Here is a 17,694-nt window from a genome sequence, read left to right as displayed (position 1 = left end):
ACCTAAGGGTCTCCACTCCCCTACCTAAGGGTCTCAACTCCCTTACCTAAGGGTCTCAACTCCCTTACCTAAGGGTCTCCACCCCCTTACCTAAGGGTCTCCACCCCCTTACCTAAGGGTATCCTATCAACTCCCTTACCTAAGGGTATCCTATCCACTCCCTTACCTAAGGGTATCCACTCCCCTACCTAAGGGTCTCCACTCCTATACCTAAGGGTCTCCACTTCCCTAACTAAGGGAATCCACTCCCTTACATGAGTGACCCCCCTTACAGGGTGACTGACTGACTGACTTCGTCACAGACTCTGTGTGGCCCGGAGTGATCACAGACTAACCTCCTAATGGCCCCCCCACACATCGGCACCTACGGCACATTTTATTGCATGCCAAACCACAAAGTGCTGCAGCACCATGCGACTGGGTGTGCCACGATTTAAAAAAAAAAAAAAAGATCGCAGGTAGGGCAGCCCCCGGCCCCATTACTGTCCTCAGCCCCCCTCCATTAATGTCCTCAGCTCCCCCATTAATGTCCCCAGCTCCCCACAATAATGTCCTCAGCCCCCCTCCATTAATGTCCTCAGCTCCCCCATTAATGTCCCCAGCTCCCCCTCAATTAATGTCCTCAGCCCCCCTCCATTAATGTCCTCAGCCCCCCTCCATTAATGTCCTCAGCTCTCCCATTAATGTCCTCAGTCCCCCTCCATTAATGTCCTCAGCCCCCCCTCCTCCATTATTGTCCTCAGCTCTCCCCAATAATGGAGAGGGAGCTATGGACATTAATGGGGAGAGCTGAGGCTATTAATGGGGGGAGCTGAGGACATTAATGGAATAGGGGCTATGGATATAAATGTCCTCAGTTCCCCCCATGAATGTCTTAGGCCCCTCCTCCATTATTGTCCTCAGCTCTCCCCAATAATAGAGAGGGAGCTATGGACATTAATGGGGAGAGCTGAGGCCATTAATGGGGGGAGCGGAGGACATTAATGGAATAGGGGCTATGGATATAAATGTCCTCAGTTCCCCCCATGAATGTCTTAGGCCCCTCCTCCATTAATGTCCTCAGCTATCTCCATTAATGTCCATATCTCCCCCTCAATTAGTGTGCTCAGCCCCTCCCCCATTAATGTCCTCAGTTCCCCCCCATTATTGTCCTTAGCTCCCCCCATTAATGTTCTCAGCTTCCCCCATTAAAGCTCTCAGCCCCCTTCTATTAATGTCCTAAGCTCCCTTCCATTAAAATCCTCAGCTCCCCCTCCGTCTATACATTAATGTCCATAGCCCCCCCCCCTCATTGCTTCCTCCTCCTGTCTTACCTTACACAGTGCAGAGGCACAGCAGGTCTGGACAGAGGGCTGGGCGATACAAGCTGAAAGGTGATAGGATGCAGGACAATCCTGGCAACCAAACAACCAATCACCTGCTTGTTAATTCGGGCAGCCCCTGCCCTTTATCCAGAGCCGTCCTGCAAATAGCTCCAAAAGAATGACAGTAGTGGCGGCTCCTAAGTTGCAGGACCGCAGCCCGCCATGATACCTGATGTAACAGGAAGGCCTCCCGGGCCCCCTGGAACAGAGCCAGAGTCGCAACTGCAACCCCTGATGCTACGCCAGTGGTGTCACCCCACTGGCAGGTGTTCCATGGGTGCAGTCCGCACCCCAATAGTGACACCACTGAGCCACGGCTTCAGAGAGAACCAATATGAAGCCTAAGACTCACCGGTGTGGATCTCTGTAGGAACGTCCTCCTCCTTAATGGTCACCTTTATCGTATCCTTCTCTGCTGGCTGCTCTTCTTCTTCCTCCTTAACCTCAACTTTAATATGAATCTGTTCTTCATCCTAAACCAACAGAAAGACAGAAAGCAACATCTATAAAACATGTGAAAAATAAAAGTGCTGTACAGGTATACAGGTGGTGAGTCACTTTTTTGACCAAGACATTGACCTCATAATGTTGAGCATAGGTGTGATCCTGCTGTGTGGAATCTCAGGAATACAGAGGACGGAGACATCTCTCTGGTGGGTTCTCATTACTGGATCCATCTGTAGGAAACACACACACTGACTGAATACATTGTTTCTATGTGTTTATCAGATGATGGGGGATCTAGGTGGAGCCTCCGTACTGCTCTCTCCTTTACAATAAAGTCTCCTCTTACCCGGTGATGTGAGGGGCGGCTGATTCTCCATCATGACGTCCTTGTAGAGATCCTTGTGTCCTTCTAAATACTCCCACTCCTCCATGGAGAAATAGACAGTGACATCCTGACACCTTATAGGAACCTGACAATCACAATGATACAGTCACCATCCAGACACATCCCTTGTCTGTTACTGGATAATGTCCCAGAATTCCCAGCACCGCTCACCTCTCCTGTCAGCAGCTCCATCATCTTCTTGATGACCTTGAGAATCTTCTTTTCATTGTTTCTCTTAAGTATCAAGGATCGAGGTGGAGGCATTGTAAAGGTTAGTTGGTCTTCATCTTTCAGAGGGTTAAAACTCTACAAAGAAAAAGCAACGTGATGTTATATTACCTACCCAGAATCCTCCTCACCTCTCCAGTCAGGTCTGTGTTTTATTAATAGAGATAAGAGTGATGTCATGTGACCTCCCAGAATCCTCCTCACCTCTCCGGTCAGCAGGCAGATGATCTCCAGGGTGAGGTTTAGTATCTGCTTAGTCATCTGACTTCGGTCTTCCTCCATCCTCTTTGAGGTGGTCATGTGATCTATGCAGAATGCTTCTCTCTGTGAATGGATACCAAGCTAAGGCTAAGAGAGAACCTTCATAGACACAAGGGTTCAGCCTGAAGAAGTGGCTTTCAGAAGCTACAAAATGTCTTCAACATTACAGAACAAGTCCAGTTGAATGTGATTCACTACACTAGATATACCATGACCTGGATAAGAAAGAACCTTCATGGAAACAAGGGCTCAGCCTGAACAAGTGGCTTTCAGAAGCTACAAAATGTCTTCAACATTACAGAACAAGTCCAGTTAGATATAACCAACTACTAATATCTATACCATGACCATGAAACACGAGAACCTGTCCACAACTCCACACAACACAACTAAGAACCTTCACAGATACATGGGCTTAGCGTAAAGAAGAGGCTTTGATACACCGTCAATGTTACAGAACAAGTCCAGTTAAATGTGTTTGACTACTACTAGATATACAATGACCTGGATACAAAAGAACCTTCATGGACACAAGGGCTCGGCCTGAAGAAGTGGCTTTCAAAAGCTACAAAAAGGCCTTCAACATTACAGAACAAGTCCAGTTGAATGTTATTGACTAATACTAGATATACCATGACCCGGATAAGAGAGAACTTTCCTGAACACAAGGGCTCAGCTTGGAGAAGTGGCTTTCAGAATCTACAAAACGTCTTCAACATTACAGAACAAGTCCAGTTAGATATAACCAACTACTAATATCTATACCATGACCAGGAAACACGAGAACCCGTCCACAACTCCACACAACACAACTAAGAACCTTCACAGACACATGGGCTTAGCCTGAAGAAGTGGTTTTCAGAAGCTACTAAATGTCTTCAACATTACAGAACAAGCCCAGTTGAATGTGATTGACTACTACTAGATATACCACGACCTGGATAAGAGAGAACCTTCATGGAAACAAGAGCTCAGCCTGAAGAAGTGGCTTTCAGAAGCTACAAAATGTCTTCAACATTACAGAACAAGTCCAGTTAGATATAACCAACTACTAATATCTATACCATGACCTTGAAACACGAGAACCTGTCCACAACTCAAACAGTTCCTTTATACCTGGGTGACATAACATCGAAAGATATAAACACCTTTCCTATAGTCATAGGTGTGCGCAGCCTATTGCACCCCAAAGCTCAAACACACATGCGTGTTTTTGTGTGTCTATATATATATATATATATATATATATATGGCCTTGGCACATTGATTTCCCTGCTAGCACAGTGATAGAGAAGGGATTAGGTAGGACCTATCACTCAATACCCAGTGTGTTTGGCCATAATCCCGATTAGTAGGAAAAGGAAAATCCCCCAATGGTATGGGACTTTGTATGCCACACGCACACTGAACAAGAATACGAGAATTGTACAGGTAAAAAACAATTTTATTTAAACAAAGAACACAAAAAATTGTACAACGTAAATGTCTAAAGCAAAATAGACACAACAATTAAAAACTTGCAAGTGTTGACAGACCAGTATCCGTACAGAAGACCCTTGGGTGTCATTGGTAGGATGAACCGGACTAGACCCTACGCGTTTCGGGTTACAAACCCTTCATCATTTGTCTGACGTGGATATTCTCCTACGTCTTGTTCACCACGGCGTGGACATCCTCTGCAGAGGATGTCCACGCCGTGGTGAACAAGACGTAGGAGAATATCCACGTCAGACAAATGCCCTACTCCCACACCTTACTTACCTTCTGCCATGAACATAAATGTACTTTGTAGAGCGACATTATGGGACTCTTTTGAGTGACTTTACTACTCTTAAGTAATTTGGACCAGTAACGGATCATTGTGGTGCCCTCGATCAGGTCGGCTTCCGCCAACATTGGTCTATCCTATTGCTATCTTTCCAATGAATCATGTTCTCCTAAGCCCTTGACATCCTCTCTTCGGTTGACACCGATTTTAATCGACAGTCCAGTTGCCCCTACTAAGAAGCTCCCTCTGGGTTGACATTAGGTACTGAACTCTGGGTGACCCCTGATGAAGGGTTTGTAACCCGAAACGCGTAGGGTCTAGTCTGGTTCATCCTACCAATGACACCCAAGGGTCTTCTGTACGGATACTGGTCTGTCAACACTTGCAAGTTTTTAATTGTTGTGTCTATTTTGCTTTAGACATTTACGTTGTACAATTTTTTGTGTTCTTTGTTTAAATAAAATTGTTTTTTACCTGTACAATTCTCGTATTCTTGTTCAGTGTGCGTGTGGCATACAAAGTCCCATACCATTGGGGGATTTTCCTTTTCCCAGTGATAGAGAAGTGTGTAAGCACTTCTCTTAGAGCAGTAAAAGGGAGATCTTTCCCATCTCCCCGCTGCTACACAGAGCGATAATGCTAATGCACACTAGGTGATTAGGGTATGCCCAGGCACACCTGGCACACCCTATGCACACGCCTATGCCTATAGTGAAAGGTGAACTTTGGATTTGAAGTAGGAATCGACAAGTTTTGCAAATAACATTTTGGTGTGAATATCTGCAGTTGTGTAACAATTAGCATGGGAAAAATTACTAAAAATTTGGAAATTTCTATATTTTTTTCGTCTTTCTTCCCGAAACTTTTCGGTATCTTCTCTTCTAAACGAAAGCCTTACCTGCCCCCCTCGAAAAAAATTGGGTATGATGTAAATACATAGAGTGCAAAACTTTAAAATTATTTTTCTCAAAAATTAAAAATCTTAACATAAAAATGCCCCCCCTATAGAGGTATCTAAAGGGGTTACTAGACATTTATAATGATATACATATATACACATCACTTACTACCTCCTCTGCTGCCAGTTCCAGCAATGTCTCCTCTCTACTTCCTCCTGACTCACCTTTCACCCGGAACTTCTTATTTATACCTGACATCACTTCCTGTCTGTATCATAGAGACTTTCTGTAGGAACCTTCCCTTGATATAAGTCAGATCAGCACCTTGTCGAACTCAGGGGAACCGCAGATAGAGACGTTTTTTCACGGGATGAACAAATTAATAAGGAATATGGAGGAGCTCAGCTACGAAGGAAGAATAAATAAACTGAGGTTAAGGCTCGGTTCACACTACGTCGCTCCGACTTAGGGGGCGACCTGTGAGGTCGCGTGCACCGCGACTTCGGCACGACTTGCACGGACTTCATAAAATGAATGTCTATGCAAGTCACTCCAGGTCGCCCCGAAGTAGTACAGGACCCTTTTTCTAAGTCGGAACGACTTGTGTCGATCCTATTAGAACCGGTCCTGTACTACTCAATGGACCACGACGGTGCGCGACTTGCCAGGCTGACCAAGTCGCCTGACAAGTCGTAATAGTGTGAACCGGCTCTAAAGAACCTCGACTTTTTAGAAGGAGGGTCTGCGAAAAAAAAAAAAAAACAACGGCCTGCTCATACCAAGACCAAAATAAGACCATTCACTGCCCTGCAGACCTCACCCGTCTTCCCATTCGGCATGAGCTCACAGTTTGGTCTGAGCCCACATTCGCTGTTCGGGAGTTTCAGCAAACGGCTGAACTCCATGGGTGTTTGGCCAAGCCGAATCTCCGGCTTCAATGGGTAGTGAAACCATATTACCAATACTATTACCACTGATAAATGTGACACCCACTTGGGACCTTTCCGTTGTTAGGGAGCTCCCAGTTGGCGGCGGAATGTATACAAAAGGGGAGGGGATAGTGTAAAAAAAGAAAAGTGCCCCCCCCCCCCTCTCACACACACACACACAAAAAAAAAAAAAAAACAGCATGGGGTCCTCCCCAAATTCTCTACCAGACACTTTGGGTCTGGTATGGATTTTAAGGGGTAACAACATGTGAACCATAAGAAAAGAATGTGTGAGATCCCCCACTAAATTCCAACCCAAACCCAATATCTGAACATACAGCTTGGGCAGCTTGCACTCATCCTTCAAACCATAACAGGCCACATGTCCTACTATAATTATCCCCCATCGCTGGGTGTTCCAGGGCCCTACTATGATTACCCTCCATCTCTGGGGTGTTCAGGGACCCTACTATGATTATCCACCATCTCTGGGGTGTTCAGGGACCCTACTATGATTATTGTACCTCTCTGGGTGTTTAGGAGCCCTACAATGATTATCCTCAATCTCTGGGGTGTTTAGGGGCCGTACTATGATAATCCTCTCTCTCTGGGTGTTCAGGAGCCCTAGTATGATAATCCTCTATCTCTTGGGAGTTCAGGGGCCCTACTATGGTTATCCTCCATCTCTGGGGAGTTCAGGAGCCCTACTATGATTATCCTCCATCTCTGGGGAGTTCAGGAGCCCTACTATGATTATCCTCCATCTCTGGGGAGTTCAGGAGCCCTACTATGATTATCCTCCATCTCTGGATGTTCAAGAGCCTTGCTATGTTTATTCTCCATTTCTGGGGAGTTCAGGGGCCCTACAATGATTACCCTCCATCTAATGGGAGTTCAGGAGCCCTACTATGATTATCCTCCATATAATGGGAGTTCAGGAGCCCTACTATGATTGTTCGCCATCTCTGCGGAGTTCAGGAGCCCTACTATGATTATCCTTAATTTCTGGGTGTTACGGGGCGCTAGTATGATTATCCTCCATCTTTGGAGAGTTCAGGAACCCTTCCATGATTATCCTCTATCTCTGGGGTGTCAAGGGGCCCTACTGTGATTATCTTCCACCTGTGGGTGTTCAGGAGCTCCTACTATGAGTATCCTCCATCTCTAGGTGTTCAGGAGCCCCTACTATGATACTCCTCTATATCTAGGTGTTCAGGGGCCCTACTATGATTATCTTCCATCTCTGGTTGTTCAGGAGCTTTTGCTAAGATATCCTTCATCTCTGGATGTTCAGGAGCCCTACAATGATTATGCTCCATCTTTGGGTGTTCAGGAGCCTAACTATGATTGTCCTTCATCTTTCGGTGTTTGGGGGCCCTACCAAGATTATCCCTAATCTCAGGGTGTTTAGAAGCCCTAAAATGATTACCCTCCATCTCTGGGGAGTTCAGGAGCCCTACTATGATTATCCTCCATCTCTGGATGTTCAAGAGCCTTACTACGTTTATCCTCCATCTCTGGGGAGTTCAGGGGCCCTACCATTATTATCTTCCATCTCTGGGGAGTTCAGGAGCCCTACTATGATTATCCTCCATCTCTGGGTGTTCAGGAGCCCTACTATGATTATCCTCCATCCCTAGATATTTAAGAGCCTTGCCAAGTTTATCATCAATCTCTGGGGAGTTCAGGGGCCCTACAATGATTATCCTCCATTTATTGGGACTTCAGGAGCCCTACTATGATTGTTCTCCATCTATGGGGAGTTCAGGAGCCCTACTATAATTATCTTCCATCCCGGTCTTTAGGGGTCCTAGTATGATTATCCTCCATCTCTGGAGAGTTCAGGAACCCTACCATGATTATCCTCCATATTTCCATGCTTGGAGGCCCTACCATGATTATCCTCCATATTTCCATGCTTGGAGGCCCTACCAAGATTGTCCTTCATATCTGGGTGTTCAGGGGCCTTGTGACTTTTTTCAACCTGACTAACTATGTAACTATGATTATCCTCCATCTCTGGGTGTTCCAGGGCACTACTATGATTATCCTCCATCTCTGGAGTGTTCATGGGCCCTACTATGATTATCCTCTATCTCTGGGGTGTCCAGGGGCCCTACTGTGTTTATTTTCCATCTCTGGTGTTCAGGAGCTCCTACTATGGTTATCCTCCATCTCTGGGAAATTCAGGAGCCCTACTATGATTATCCTCTATCTTTCCATGCTTAGAGACCCTACCGAAATGATCCTTCATCTCTGGGTGTTGAGGGGCCCTGCTATGATTATTTGCCATCTCTGGGGAGATCAGGAGCCCTGCTATGATTATTCGCCATCTCTGGGAAGTTCAGGAGCCCTACTATGATTATCCTCTATCTTTCCATGCCTGGAGGCCCTACCAAGGTTACCCTTCATCTCTGGGTGTTCAGGGGCTCTACTATGATTATCCTCTATCTTTCCATGCCTGGAGGCCCTACCAAGATTATCCTTCACCTCTGGGTGTTCAGGTGCCCTACTATAATTATCCTTTATATCTGGGTGTTCCAGGGCCCTACTATGTTTATCCTCTATCTCTGGGTTGTCCAGTGGCCCTACTGTAATTATCTTCCATCTCTAGGTGTTCAGGAGCCCCTACTATGATTATCCTCCATCTCTGGGTGTTTAGGATCCCTACCATGATTATCCTCTATCTTTCCATGCTTGGAGGCCCTACCGAGATTATCCTTCATGTCTGGGTATTCAGGGGCCCTGCTATGATTATTCGCCATCTCTGGGGAATTCAGGAGCCCTGCTATGATTATTCACCATCTCTGGGAAGCTCAGGAGCCCTACTATGATTGTCCTCTATCTTTCCATGCTTGGAGGCCCTACCGAAATGATCCTTCATCTCTGGGTGTTCAGGGGCCCTACTATGATTGTTCGCCATCTCTGGGAAGTTCAGGAGCCCTACTATGATTATCCTCCATCTCTGGAGAGTTCATGAGACCTACCATGATTATCCTCCATCTCTGGGAAGTTCAGGAGCCCTACTATGATTATCCTCTATCTTTTGCAGCTTGGAGGCCCTACCAAGATTACCCTTCATCTCTGAGTGTTCAGGGGCCCTGCCATAATTATCCTCCATCTCTAGGGAGTTCAGGAGCCCTACTATGATTATCCTCCATCTCTGGGGAGTTAAGGAGCCCTAGTATGATTATCCTCCATCTCTGGAGAGTTCAGGAGCCCTTCCATGATTATCCTCCATCTCTTGGGAGTTCAGGAGTCCTACCATGATTGTCCTCCATCTCTGGGGAGTTCAGGAGCCCTACCATGATTGTCCTCCATCTCTGGGGAGTTCAGGAGCCCTACTATGATTATCCTCCATCTCTGGAGAGTTCAGGAGCCCTACTATGATTATCCTCCATCTCTTGGGAGTTCAGGAGTCCTACCATGATTGTCCTCCATCTCTGGGAAGTTCAGGAGCCCTACCATGGTTATTCTCTATCTCTGGAGAGTTCAGGAGCCCTACTATGATTATTCTCTATCTCTGGAGATTTCAGGAGCCCTACCATGATTATCCTCCATCTCTGGATCTCTGGGGAGTTCAGGAGCCCTACTATGATTATCCTCCATCTCTGGAGAGTTCAGTAGCCCTACTATGATTATCCTCCATCTCTGGGAAGTTCAGGTGCCCTACTATGATTATCCTCCATCTCTGGGAAGTTCAGGTGCCCTACAACGGAGTTTGGTTTCACCTTAAAAACCATATATATAAATGTTACCCAATGTTTTACAGGGGAGTCTAAAAATTGGATATCTGTCAAATGAAGGGAAATAGAGAGAAAGCGTAAAAATGGCACCCAACCACCGAAGAGAAACCAAGGAGATCTCTAACGTGTGTTAAAATTTGATTTATATGCAGAACATTTCCCACACTCAGAACAGAAATACAGCTTCTCGCTTGTAGGAGACCTCAGATACAAGACAAGATTTAATTTAGATACAAAACATTTACCGCAGTAAGAACAGGAATATGTCGTCTTGCCTGTGTGGGATCTCTGATGTGTGTCAAGGTGTGATTTATATGCAAAACATTTCCCGCACTCAGAGAAGGAATACGGCTTCTCACTCATATGAGACTCAGATATAAGACAAGGTTTTATTTAGATACAAAACATTTCTTTTACTCAGAACGGGAACTTGCCTATGTGCAGACCCCCACAAACACCAAGCCAGGGTTGTTGGGAAGAGGCCCTTGTTTTTCATCAACATGTAGACGAAGTGCTTAGCCAGAGACGGGGCCCCCCTGGTAAGGCACCCCCTCCTGTCTGCCTGCTCGATTAATGGGTCTAGTATGGATTTTTAGTACATATTTCCCAGGGCAGTACCACCCCCACTATGTTATTGTTTTGACAACCCCTTGCCTATTAGCCAAGAAAATGTTTTTTCTATTTCGAAAGGCTCGGCTCCTATTGACTTCACTAATATTCAGGTTTGGCATCCACCAGCAGAACCCCTGCGAAATCAAACCCAGAGCAGTGTGGCCCATCGTTACTTGTGATTCCTTTGATGTACATTAAGGTAGCACCGCCTTTTAAACGATTTCCCGCACTCTGAGCAGGAATAGGGACTCTCGCCCGTGTGTGATCTTTGATGTACGACGACGTGATATCTTTGTACGAAGCGCTTCCCGCACTCCGAACAGGAATAAGGCTTCTCCCCCGTGTGAGTTCTCAGATGTATAGACAGGTCCGATCTTTGCACAAACCCTCTCCCGCACTCCGGGCAGGAATGCGGCTTGTCCCCCGTGTGATGTTTTTGATGCTTAGTGAGAGCGGCTCTATGTTTGAAGCCTTTCCCGCACTCGGGGCACAAGTACGGCCTCTCCACCTGGTGAGATGTCTGATGTCTGATAAGATCTGATTTCTGTATGAAACTTTTCCCGCACTGGGGACACGTATAGGACTTTATTCCCAGGTGGATTTTCTGGTGTCTGACGAGCTCCCCTCTGGAGGAAAAGGTCTTCCCGCACTCGTCACAAGGAAAGGGTTTCAGCCCGTAGTGAGCTCTCTGGTGTTTCACCAGCTGTTTTTTCAATGAGAAACTCTTCCCGCACTCAGAACATGAATGTGGCCTCTCGATGTCCTGAGATCCTTCAAAGGCATTAAGACTTGATTTAAAGAGAACCGGTTCCTCGCATTCGGGAAGGGAAAATATTTTCTTCTGTTGAAGAACGGCACGAGGCCTCGTATTTTGGGGTTCCTCAAAGCCCGAGGGATCTGTTGGACCATTCACATTGTAAAGTCCTGCATAAAGGTTGAAGGTTAGGTTCTCTCCAAGGTGACCTTGTGTGATGTCCTCATCTTCCATTTTGCAGTCAGGAGATAAGAAGACACGTTCCTCTGAGGTTTTCTTCAGGTCGTGACCATCTATGAAAACACATAAATAGATTTTTGTACTGACTGTAAAATCTTTTTATTTTTTACGTGCACGCGACCCTATTCATTCCTATGGGGGGACACGTGGACCATGACCCCATTCATTCCTATAGGGGGACACATGCACCATGACCCCATTCATTTCTATGGGGGGACACGTGCACCATGACCCTACTTATTCCTATGAGGAGACACGATCACCATGACCCCATTCATTCCTATGGGGAGACACATGCACCATGACCCTACTTATTCCTATGGGGAGACACGTGCACCATGAACCTATTTATTCCTATGGGGAGACACGTGCACCATAACCCTATTCATTCCAATGAGGAGACACGTGCAACATAACCCTATTCATTCCAATGAGGAGACACGTGCACCATAACCCTATTCATTCCTATGAGGAGACATATGCACCATGACCCCATTCATTCCTATGGGGAGACATATGCACCATGACCCCATTCATTCGTATGGGGAGACACGTGCACCATGACCCCACTTATTCCTATGGGGAGACATGTGCACCATGACCCTACTTATTCCTATGGGGAGACACGTGCACCATAACCCTACTTATTCCTATGGGGAGACACGTGCACCATGAACCTATTTATTCCTATGGAGAGACACGTGCACCATGACCCCATTCATTCCTATGAGGAGACACGTGCACCATGACCCTACTAGTTCCTATGCAGAGACACATGCACCATGACCCCATTCATTCCTATGGGGAGACACGTGCACCATGACCCCACCTATTCCTATGGGGAGACACGTACTCCATGACCCCACTTATTCCTATGAGGAGACACGTGCTCCATGACCCCACTTATTCCTATGAGGAGACATGTGCACCATGACCCCATTCATTCCTATGAGGAGACACACTCACCATGACCCCACTTATTCCTATGGGGAGACACGCGCACCATGACCCTACTTATTCCTATGAGGAGACACGCGCACCATGACCCTACTTATTCCTATGAGGAGACACGTGCACCATGACCCCATTCATTTCTATGGAGGGACAGGTGCACCATGACCCCACTTATTCCTATGAGGAGACATGTGCACCATGACCCCACTTATTCCTATGGGGAGACAAATGCGCCATGACCCCATTCATTCCTATGGGGAGACACGTGCACCATGACCCCACTTATTCCTATGGGGAGACAAATGCACCATGACCCCATTCATTCCTATGGGGAGACACGTGCACCATGACCCCATTCATTCCTATGAGGAGACACGTGCACCATGACCCCGTTCATTCCTATGGGGAGACATGTGCACCATGACCCTACTTATTCCTATGGAGATCTGGGACTTGTCTACAACCCACAACTAACTGAAGGACCAAAGTACTCTACACACACAACGATAGATCAATAACATTCTTAGTCTTCACTACCCACCTATGCCGATCTCTGTAAGAACGTCTTCTTCTTTAATTGTCACTATCCTCACCATCTCCTCCACAGTCTGCTCATCACCCCTCACATACGTCTCCTCTTCTTCCTCGTTACTCTCAACTTTTATTTCAGTAATTTCTTCATTCTGAAGAAGCAAAACAAATATTAAATGAAACAATTAAAAAGAATGTTCGCTTGAACGTTTTACAAGCGATGGCAGCAAGGTATTACTGTGTTTAGAACCTCAACTCCACCTACCTGATGATGGTGAGGGATGGTGTGATCTTCCTGTGTGGAATCCCGGGAATACAGAGGAGAGGGAATTCTCTCTGGTGGGTTCCCATTACTGGATCCATCTGTAGGAAACACACACACTGACTGAATACATTGTTTCTATGTGTTTATCAGATGATGGGGGATCTAGGTGGATCCTCCGTACTGCTCTCTCCTTTACAATAAAGTCTCCTCTTACCCGGTGATGTGAGGGGCGGCTGATTCTCCATCATGGCGTCCTTGTAGAGATCCTTGTGTCCTTCTAAATACTCCCACTCCTCCATGGAGAAATAGACAGTGACATCCTGACACCTTATAGGAACCTGACACACACAATGATACAGTCACCATCCAGACACATCCCTTGTCTGTTACTGGATAATGTCCCAGAATTCCCAGCACCGCTCACCTCTCCTGTCAGAAGATCAGTGATCTTCTTGGTGACTTCTAGAATCTTCTCCATGTTGTGTCTCTCAGGTTTTAGGGAGTCACATGGAGGCACTGTGATGGTCATATGATCACCTGACTTCAGATGAGGAAATCTCTGTATTGGGGAACCAATAGGAATATCATGTTAGAATCCCAGAATCCCCCTCACCTCTCCGGTCAGGTCTGTGTTTTATTAATAGAGATAAGAGTGATGTCATGTGACCTCCCAGAATCCTCCTCACCTCTCCGGTCAGGTTTGTGTTTTATTAATAGAGATAAGAGTGATGTCATGTGACCTCCCAGAATCCTCCTCACCTCTCCGGTCAGCAGGGAGATGATCTCCAGGGTGAGGTTTAGTATACTTTCGGTCATGTGACTCCGATCCTCCTCCATCCTGATTCATGCAGTCATATGATGCAAGTATCGCTGTAGCCCAATATCTGAAATAATTAATAATTATTTAGATTCCATCAGTTGTACAACATAATGATGGGGACAAATTAAGGTTAATATGAGATTTAGGAAGAGCCCTTAGTGGGATTATGCTTAGATACATATTTGTTTTGGGCTCCCTAGCGTCTCTTCCTATTTTGGGCCTGTTGGACATGTAATCCCACTTTATATGTGTGGTGTGTTTTGTCTCTGAGCCAGTTCTGCATTGTATTATATTTACAGACAAGGTATGATAAATGGGATTCTTCTTTTGTCTTAAAATTGTTCTGCTCTCAAGCACTGCTGTGAGTATGGACATTGGGTGTCAGAGCTTTGAGGGTAGGATGATCATTGACTCCAGATGGGGGGGACATTGGGAGGAGGAGTTTCTAGGTCAGTGTGATGTCATAGGATTCTCTGACTCTGGATGGAGGGTCATTGGGAGGAGATGTGAAGTCTGTGTAGGGTCAGTATGAATGATGTTATTATGAGATGTGCTGACTCTGGATGGAGGGACATTAGAGGAAGGAGCGCTGAGGTCAGTGTGATGTGATAGGATGTACTAGAGGGACATTTGGAGGAGAAGCTTTGAGGTTGATAGGATGTCACTGACTATGGATATAGGGTCATTTGGAGGAGAAACTATGAGGTTGATAAGAAGCCAATGATTCTGGATAGAGGGCCATTTCAAGGAGAAGCTATGAGGTTGATTAGATGCCACTGACACTGGATGGAGGGCCACTTCAAGGAGAAGCTTGGAGGTTGATAAAATGTCACTGACCATGGATGGAGGGTCATTTAGAGGAGAAGCTATGAGGTTGATAAGATGTCACTGACTCTGGATTAAGAGCCATTTGGAGGAGAAGCTATGAGGTTGATAAGATGTCACTGACTCTGGATGGAGGGCCATTTAGAGGAGACACTATGAGGTTGATAAGATGTCACTGACTCTGGATGGAGGGCCATTTCAAGGAGAAGCTATCAGGTTGATAAGATGCCACTGACACTGGATGGAGGGCCATTTAGAGGAGACGCTATGAGGTTGATAAGATGTTACTGACTCTGGATTAAGGACCATTTTGAGGAGAAGCTATGAGGTTGATTAGATACCACTGACAATGGATGGAGGGCCATTTTGAGGAGAAGCTATGAGGTTGATAAGATGTCACTGAGCCTAGATGGAGGACCATTTCGAGGAGAAGCTATGAGGTTGATTAGATGTCACTGACTCTGGATGGAGGACCATTTCGAGAAGAAGCTATGAGGTTGATAAGATGTCACTGACTCTGGATGGAGGGCCATTTCGAGGAGAAGCTATGAGGTTGATATGATGCCACTGACTCTGGATGGAGGGCCATTTCGAGGAGAAACTTGGAGGTTGAGTATATGTCACTGACTCAGGATAGATGGACAATGGGAGGAAGAGCTGAGAGGTCAGCATAGGTTCAGTATGATGTTATGCGATGTGCTAAATCTACACAGAGGGACATTGGGAAGAGGAGCTGTGATGCTGATGTGAAGTCATGGGATGCACTGACTCTGGATGGAGGGACAATGAAAGGAGGAGCTCTGAGGTCATTGTGATGTCATAGGGTGCACTGACTCTGGATGGAGGGACATAGGGAAGAGGAGCTGTGATGTAAATGCGAAGTCATAGGGTGCACTGACTCTGGATGGAGGGACAATCGAAGTAGGAGCTGTGAGGTCATAGGGTGCACTGACTTTTCCCCCGGGTGTGTCCCACCTCTTTTAAAATAAGATTTTTGAGCTTTATTGCAACATAAAAACCCTATTCCTGTAATATTTGTATACTTCACAGACTATGCCCATCACATTCTGTCCTGATTATTTGAGACGGAGGTAACTATGTAAAATCAGAATCAGGAAGAGTCATTTTTCTGCGTTCTTCCCAATTAAAACTTAGAAGTAGTAAAATATTGTACCTGCTTGGCCGTAACTTAATGCTGAAAATTCTGAGTTCAGGTGATTCCCCTTTATCGGCTAACTTAGGTTATAAAAAAAGTTCCAAGCTTTCAAGGAAACTTGGATTCGCTTCATCAGGTTTTATACATTTCGATTAAAAGTTATAAAAAAAATATAAAAAGTACACATCTAAATAAATCCACCATCCCCCGCACCCAACAGAAGTATGGATAGACCGCTAAAGTTAAAACGTAAATTTCTGATTACCTACTGCCAGTTCCAGCAATGTCTCCTCTCTACTTCCTCCCGACTCACCTCTCACCTGGAACTTCCTATTTATACTATGACATCACTTCCTGTCTGTAGACACCATAGAGACTGCCTGTTGGAGCCTCTTGTTGGTATAAGCACGATCAGCATCTTGTGGAGCCCAGAGGAACTACAGATGGAGAAGTACTTGGCCAGATTTTGTGTTTTCCCACATGTTAGTAAATATTCTCACTGAGTAATACAACCTTTTTTAACCCTGGGGTGCCTTGAGGTTTCTTCAGGGGTGCCTTGGCCAAAATGGCTTAAAAAAATCGCCCAAAAATTGTTTTCAAAAAAGGTTTTCATTGTGCACAATTACATCCTTCTAACTGCCAGTGAGCCAAACGACAATTGGCATAATCGGTTGATAAGGAGGATGTCGGCCGCCTGCATAGCATCCTTGTTTGACCCTCCCCTGCCCCTCACATTAGCTGTATGATAGAGAAAAACTGAGGGAGAAGAGAACCATTGAAATACTAGTCAGTGCCAGTTTACAAAAGTGTATTTGCTTTGGAAGAATAAATCACCTCTAACTTTGGGCTCTGAAGAAGTTGGTGTGATTGGGCGACGAAACGCGTCAGCATAGCGTCATCATCTGTGTTGACCAATGGATAGTAGATGACGGGCACACACCCCTAATCTGAAGGAACGAACATAGTGGGAACCTGAACTGGATCAAGTAGGCGTCTACGGCACTTACGAGCCGCTCCAGCAGTAGCAACGGGGTCGAGGTATCTGGACAGTGGTGAGTCACCTATCCCCCTCTGCTTTGTTGGGACAGTCTACAGTACACCTCCCCCACAGCACATGCTACACACAGGCGGTACATACTCAGTATCGAGTCAGCAGCCTAATACACTGGAAGCCGGCCTGCACCATTAGCCTGTGTTCCATCACCGCTTACCTACGGAAACTACCGATACAGCTATCCTTCATCTGCTACCTGTGCCCACAGTGCTCCATCGGGATCCACAACCAACTATGGATGCATATTGAACTAATGGTTCGAGGAGAAGCTATGAGGTTAATTAGATGCCACTGACACTGGATGGAGGGCCATTTTGAGGAGAAGCTTGGAGGTTAATAAAATGTCACTGACCATGGATAGAGGGCCATTTAGAGGAGAAGCTTGGAGGTTGATAAAATGTCACTGACCATGGATGGAGGGCCATTTTAAGGAGAAGCTTGGAGGTTAATAAAATG

At 45.9% G+C, this 17,694-nt stretch overlaps 2 protein-coding genes across 2 annotated transcripts in view; one reads left to right on the top strand and one right to left on the bottom strand.

Moving 5' to 3' along the window:
* Window positions 1-13,271, bottom strand: part of LOC309564443 (uncharacterized protein) — a 46,098-nt gene extending 32,827 nt beyond the window's left edge. The window contains 3 exon segments of the mRNA XM_082269073.1: window positions 10,153-10,385; window positions 10,813-11,686; window positions 13,129-13,271. Of these exon segments, the coding sequence (XP_082125199.1) occupies window positions 10,153-10,385; window positions 10,813-11,686; window positions 13,129-13,183 (1,162 nt within the window). The 5' untranslated portion in view covers window positions 13,184-13,271.
* LOC309562750 (uncharacterized protein) overlaps window positions 1-17,694 on the top strand; it is a 253,710-nt gene that overhangs the window by 202,651 nt on the left and 33,365 nt on the right. The window lies entirely within an intron of this gene.

The sequence above is a fragment of the Pelophylax lessonae genome (genome assembly GCF_965119305.1).
Source record: "Pelophylax lessonae genome assembly, chromosome: 9".
NCBI classification, from domain to species: Eukaryota; Metazoa; Chordata; class Amphibia; order Anura; family Ranidae; genus Pelophylax; species Pelophylax lessonae.
Note: the sequence above shows the minus strand (reverse complement) of the source record. Positions and strands in the feature narration are given on the sequence as shown.